Source organism: Solanum tuberosum, unplaced genomic scaffold (assembly GCF_000226075.1).
Source record: "Solanum tuberosum cultivar DM 1-3 516 R44 unplaced genomic scaffold, SolTub_3.0 scf00148, whole genome shotgun sequence".
Taxonomy (NCBI): Eukaryota; Viridiplantae; Streptophyta; class Magnoliopsida; order Solanales; family Solanaceae; genus Solanum; species Solanum tuberosum.
The window spans coordinates 890,243-897,308 of NW_006239071.1; the positions used below are offsets into that span (position 1 = coordinate 890,243).

General features: G+C 36.7%; 2 protein-coding genes across 2 annotated transcripts; both read left to right on the forward strand.

Annotated features, from left to right (window-relative positions):
• The first annotated feature begins 179 nt into the window (after window positions 1-179).
• LOC102579978 (putative serine/threonine-protein kinase) lies at window positions 180-2,446 on the forward strand. The gene is made up of 7 exons (XM_015310870.1): window positions 180-746; window positions 781-925; window positions 1,171-1,298; window positions 1,384-1,594; window positions 1,696-1,927; window positions 2,016-2,157; window positions 2,264-2,446. Exons 1-7 carry the CDS (start codon window positions 681-683, stop codon window positions 2,444-2,446), a joined length of 1,107 nt encoding a protein of 368 aa, XP_015166356.1. The 5' UTR covers window positions 180-680.
• LOC102580421 (uncharacterized) lies at window positions 2,398-4,274 on the forward strand. Its single transcript, XM_006352332.2, has 2 exons — window positions 2,398-3,799; window positions 3,887-4,274. The coding sequence occupies exons 1-2, from the start codon at window positions 3,518-3,520 to the stop codon at window positions 4,031-4,033; spliced, it is 429 nt and encodes a 142-aa protein (XP_006352394.1). The 5' UTR covers window positions 2,398-3,517; the 3' UTR covers window positions 4,034-4,274.
• Window positions 4,275-7,066: the final 2,792 nt, after the last annotated feature.

Sequence of the window (7,066 nt, forward strand, 5' to 3'; positions counted from 1 at the left end):
CCCTCAGGGGTTGGCCTGCTGGCAATTGACTTGAGCCTTGGGGTTTGCTCCCTTTCAAGGTCTCAAGTTCGAAACCCACTGGGTGCAAACAATTTCTGAGGGCCATCGGACTGGGTAAAACCTGAATTAACCGTGGTGCACTTGCGGGAAACTCCTTGCCGAGGGCCTGTGCACCCCCGGGATTAGTCGGGGCTCAAAGAGACTCGGACACCCGGTGCAAATCAAAAAAAAAAAAAACATACATGTATGTATCTATCTATTAGTATTTCATAGCATCGGTCTCGCAAAAACCTAAAATAATTTTGTTGAAAATCACTTGATCAGTTCAGAGCTAGTCACAAAAAATTGCATACCCTGCCTTGACAATCAGCTTCAACTTTATCGCTCCATCTTTTTCCTTTTTTCCATCCAGTTGCTTGATAAGGTATACAAATCCATTATCGAGTCGTTCGTGCTTGTAAGGATAGAATGGAGGTGCAGAAACCAGCCCCCGTTCTTCCTTAGCTGTCATTACAGGCGCCGATGGAATAATCATGCGTACCTCATCGTCATTTATGTTCTAGATGTTCCACCTCCAAAATTTATGTTCCACGCCAGCATCGGGTGTCCAGAGACACACTGGGGACGACTGACGAGTTGCAGTGTTTAGTTGTTAGTTGAGATCAAGTTGATGTGTCTAGATGTGCACTCTCAAAGTTGGTCTGCTTAGTTGCCAGGTGTGGCCATGTTTGAGTGTCTGTTTATGTATTATCCCTCATTCATTTTAAGATGAAGTTAAAATTGGTGGCGGTGCTTTATGCAGGAAGTTCAAACAAGAAGAAAGTCATCATCGGGGGTGTGGTTGGAGGTGTAGGACTTCTTATGATTGTATTGGCAGTGTTCCTATTGTATCGACTATCAAGAAAACCACAGGCAGCAGAAAGAGGTAAAAGCTAGAAGATCACCTTATCAATTTGATATGATCCAACATACAAAACAAGATAAAGATAGAATTGAAAGCAATAAACAAAGCTACACACAAACAAATTCAAAAATAGATGATAATTATACTGAAAAAACAATAGAATCACCTTCTGCAAGTGAGAACAAGCATTGTATAAGTCCTTGAGTTCCTTTGCTTGTCCCCTTGTGATTATTTATGTAGTAACTGATATCGTAGCTCGTGTTCAGGTAATATACTGGGAGCAACAGAGCTGAGAGGTCCTGTGAACTACAGATTCAAGGATCTAAAAATTTCTACAAAAGATTTCAATGAAAGTAATAAACTCGGTGAAGGTGGTTTTGGTGATGTATACAAGGTAGGTAACGCTGAAACAGTTGACGAATCCTACTCATTTATCCTCCAAATTTAATTCATAGGATGATATTAATGCTATTGAACAGGGCACTTTGAAAAATGGACATGTAGTTGCTGTTAAAAAGCTAGCAATGGTATCTAGCAGAGCAAAGGCAGATTTTGATACTGAAGTTAGGCTTATCAGCAACGTCCATCATCGCAATCTCATCCGTCTTTTGGGATGTTCTAACAAGGGAGCAGAGCTAGTACTTGTTTATGAATACATGGCAAATGGCAGCCTTGAAAGATACTTATATGGTTGATTTTGTCTATCCGGCTTATTATTTTCTCTCCGAGTCAAGTCAAATCTTTATGTTCAACAAAAATTTAAACAAATCCTACCTCTCATGGTTTTGCAGGTGATAAACAAGGGATGCTCAACTGGAAGCAACGATATGATATGATCATCGGAACAGCTCGTGGCCTTGCCTACTTGCATGAGCAATTCCACGTCTGCATCATCCATAGAGATATAAAATCCAGTAACATTCTACTAGACGATGAATTCCAGCCAAAAATTGCAGATTTTGGGCTTGTAAGACTTTTACCTGGGGATCAGAGTCATGTCAGCACTAAGTTTGCTGGTACCTTGTAAGTCAAACTGCTCGAGTTTCTTTCCTCATATCAGTTAAAACATTATGAGAACAGCAAACATATCAACGAGATCTAATTGAAACAGGGGATATACTGCGCCAGAATATGCAATTCATGGACATCTAACAGAGAAGGTTGACGTCTATGGCTTTGGTGTTGTTGTTCTTGAAATAATCAGTGGACGGAGGAGCAATCATATGCAAGAAACTGAATATCTCCTTGAACAGGTCTGTTCTCATTTTCAAATTTCATCTTCTTTTCATATTATCACTAAGTTCTTTCTTCCAACAAAGCTTTCCTATTCGAAATGCACTTGTCACTTTGTTAAAATAGGCGTGGAAATTTCACGAAGCTGGAATGCATGTAAAACTGGTGGATGAAACTTTAGATGTCAGTGAATACAACGAACAAGAAGTGAAGAAAATCATAGAGATTGCCTTAATGTGTACACAATCACCTTCAACTTTTGCATGTCGTTGTCTTCTTCGCCGGATAGTTGGCGCAGGAAGAGTATAATCATGACTGTAAAGATGAAGGAGCGTTGGTAAATGACGATGAGGTACGCATGATTATTCCATCGGCGCCTGTAATGACACCTAAGGAAGAACGGGGGCTGGTTTCTGCACCTCCATTCTATCCTTACAAGCACGAACGACTCGATAATGGATTTGTATACCTTATCAAGCAATTGGATGGACAAAAGGAAAAAGATGAAGCGATAAAGTTGAAGCTGATTGTCAAAGCAGGGTATGCAATTTTTTGTTAATGTTTTTTGTGACTAGCTCTAGCTCTGAACTGATTAAGTGATTTTCAACAAAATTATTTTAGGTTTTTGCGAGACCGATGCTTATGAAATACTAATAGATAGATACATACATATATGCTTTTGTGAGTAGATAAATACATTCACTGAAAACACATATGTGGTGTCATCATGAGAAAGCTTCCGAGAACTCCAATGAACGTTAGTCCCAACAAGAACATGAGAAAAAACAAGTTGCTGAACAACCCAACAGAACTCTATTGTTCTTTCATTTTCACAAATGGACCTGAAAAAGCCACGAAATACAAACTGAATGTATTTATCTACTCACAAAAGCATATATGTATGTATCTATCTATTAGTATTTCATAAGCATCGGTCTCGCAAAAACCTAAAATAATTTTGTTGAAAATCACTTGATCAGTTCAGAGCTAGTCACAAAAAATTGCATACCCTGCCTTGACAATCAGCTTCAACTTTATCGCTCCATCTTTTTCCTTTTTTCCATCCAGTTGCTTGATAAGGTATACAAATCCATTATCGAGTCGTTCGTGCTTGTAAGGATAGAATGGAGGTGCAGAAACCAGCCCCCGTTCTTCCTTAGGTGTCATTACAGGCGCCGATGGAATAATCATGCGTACCTCATCGTCATTTACCAACGCTCCTTCATCTTTACAGTCATGATTATACTCTTCCTGCGCCAACTATCCGGCGAAGAGGACAACGACATGCAAAAGTTGAAAAATACATCTCTTCGCCGGATAGTTGGCGCTCGTCGTCGGAAGAGTATAATCACGACTGTAAAGATGAAGGAGGGTTGGTAAATGACGAAGCTGGATCTGGGGATAATGACTCGTATAATGGAACTTTGGGGGATGAAGGCGGAGAATCAGAAGCAGGATTGTATTAAGGGTGTAACTGAGATGGAAAAGCAGGATAGTGAGATGGAAAATCAGGATCTCATAACAGAGGAGGACGATCTACATCACATCAACAAGAAGCAGAAAATGGATAGTGAGATGGAAAACCAGGATCTCATATCAGAGATGGAGGATCTACATCACAACAAGAACAAGGAGCAGATGAATCAACATGAGGAAGAGGAGGTATGTGTTTACACTCAACTGACTCTTTTTATCTGTAAAATATCGTGATTGATTGATGATTCTGTCTTTCAATTTTGCTTGCTTCAGCTTCAAGGCATGTCGTTCACGTATAAACCGATGCATTGCTTGACAAGGTCTCCCCATCTTATCTTTGGAATTCCTTGTATACCTCCTGAAGAGGAAGAAGAGACATCATGGGGTATTGCTGGTCTTGGTCCTCGTTGGTTAATCTAATACTTGCTTCTACATCCCTACTACTTTGCTCTAGTTTGGTTGCTTATATCACATTCCTAGTAATGTTTTCATGTATATACTTTGTTCTGAAATCATCAATGAGTTGACATGACCATCATGTTTAAGCCTCGAACTTATGAATTCGAACCAAGTATGGTGGTAGCTAGGTCATTCTAAGTACAAAATAGTTCAGTTCAATGTCGAGATGCAATATCAATTTGCTCCTGTTTTTTTCATCTGATTGATAATCTATATCTTTCAACTTTTGCATGTCAGGTTTTAAGATAATTATGGTTCATGTTATCATAGCCCCGTCCATCCCCTTAGAAGTTTTCTATATATCTCTGCCCTCCATGAATGTGTCCTAGGAATTATGTGTATCTTAGAAACGGATGTTTTCTATTTGAATCTCGCTCAGCAACTGCAATGAGATAGGTAATAGAGTAGTAATATTTACATCTATGTTCCTGCCCGTTTTTCTGGTAGTGCAGTAAATGTAAATGTTCCTATTACTATGTATTTCAGAGTAATGTGAAACATTACTTACTTGTTTCTATGCTTTTGTTGCACTGCATATGGTTGAGTCTGCCACTATATATCTTATCTTCCTATCTAGTTTCAACTCGTCAAAAAAAGAAAACCTCCCACTGATTGGGACTGAACTTATGCAAAAGTTGTGAAGCATGACATGATTGTAAAGCTCTAAGTTGCATTCAGTTTCACCTTAGAAATGACGTTCATGTAGATAGATGTTCACGTGTCCTCACTCACTCATCTTCCTGGTAAATGCAATGTGAAATATGTTTTCTTGTCAAATTCCCAGAAGCTAATAATACTGTTGTTGAACTTCACTCATATTGAGCTATTTTACTACTTGTTTGTGTCGAAAGTGATCAATTTGAATTTCTTGTTAATTTACTAAAATAACTATGCCAGGAAATTACATTACACCGTCATCTTTTATTTACTAAAAAAATATAATAATAAATATGAAGATCACAACCAAAGAAGATTCTGAAAAAATAAATGCTACGGAGAAAGCAAAAACGCATTAAATAAGGGAAGAGTGAAATTGAACTTTTTGTCTTTCAAGCCAAACAAAACCCAACTAACAGACTGTTTGGATTTGCCTTTTTAGGGAACCCCCAACTTTTTGCTTTTGACCTCTTTTCTTTTTCTACTTTCTCAGCTTTAACAAAATGGGACCTTTTTTTATTTTTATTTTTTTTAAGACAACAAAAATGGGACCTATTTAACAACAATTATTGCTCTTCTTATATCTTGTTTATTTCCACAGTTCATTTGGGTCATTTTTATAAGAGGTCCCCTTCTTTTTTTTCCTTATGAAAAAATCCAAAAATGCTAGACTTGACCCACTTAACTATTTAATAATTCAAACGTACGATAATTTAATTGTTTTAAATCTTAATCATTTCCCAATTGGAGATTCAACATGTAACATCTTGTTAGGTTAGTTTATTTCCTTTTTGGCGAATAACTGATATTGTTGCCTACCTTTTGGAAACTCCAAAAAAGTGTATGTTGATTTAGGTCTTGAATTTTAGTGGATTCTAATTACAATTCGATCAAAATATTTATGAGAATTTGTATTGCGTTAAGTTTGTACTGCTAAGTTAAGCACCAATATTTTTCCATAATTTGTCAAAAATAAAAATAAAAATAAAATTATAAAATACTTGCCATGAGAAAGAACACGGGCCTATCTGGGATAATGTATTAAAAGTGACAAAGTAGTTTGTTAATTAGGTAGGAGTCCTCCAAGTTTTAAATATTAGGTAGAAGTGACAAATATATAATTAATATTAAGGAAATTAAAAAATCTTTCCTCAACAGCCCCAAACTTTTAACTTTTACACTTTTACCCTATATTTTTTACCTCAAAATACCTAAAATTTCACTAAAATATATGAGAAGAAAAAAGGCGGTACTTTTTTCTCACCTGCAGCGTCTTCAACAACGAGCCTGAAGGACAACTACCAAGTCTTCAACGAGGCTGAAGTATGCTTCTCAATTCCCTTCTTCTTCTTTTTCTTCATCCTCATCATTCTTAATTTGTAAGCATATATGTGGTTTATGAGAAGATCTAACAAGAAAATTTTGTGAAAATGGATACCAAATTTTTTTGAACTTTTTGCATTGCATTGGTTCCGTTTGATCTTGAAATTAACTCAAAAGAGCATTATTGATAAGTATAAAAATTACTTTGTGTCCATTCTTCAGCTAGGTTTATTAAATCTAATTTGATTATTTCAGCCAACAACTTTCGTAGTTGTCTGGACAACTGCTGAAGTTGTTTGTAGAAATAAATAAAAATCTCTATCAGATATAGAAATTGTCTAACAACAGTCTGTAGCTATCGGACGATTATAGAAGTTGTCCAACAACTGTCTGTAGTTATCGGACGATTATAGAAGTTGTCCCAACAACTACTGCAGTTGTTTGACAGTTGTGTTCAGTTGGTGGTCAACGAATTAGTTTTTAGGACAAGCTTTAGGACAAGTAATATAATTGTGGGCAAAGTATTAATTGTTGAAATAAATAATTGAAGAATTATAGCAGTCTCCAAAGCTACTAAACTTTTATGCCAATTGTTGATAGTTGTGAGGTAACTAAATAGATGTAAAACAAGTAATCAATGTTCTTTTGCAATTTTGCAGTTCTTTGATGAATGTCTTACTTGTGATGTCTCCAGGTATTGTTTCCCTCTATGGAAGACCATATAATAATAGGAGTTGATTTACATGGTGAATGGGTGGAGAATCCTACTCGTTATACTTGGCGTTCGAAGGGCCGAGAGACAGTACCGATAAAGATAAGCGAGAATGTTACGTACGATGAATTGGTTGACATCATTGTTTCTAGGTTTGAATTAGATTGTGATAAAAATGATCTCTCTATTAGTTACATGCTTGACTTTATTGAAAAGCAAAAAGGAGCTCCTTCTAGGATAAGAAACGATCTTGATTTGCGATTTTTTTTTGGATGATCAAAGTAGGCCAATTTTAAGGATAA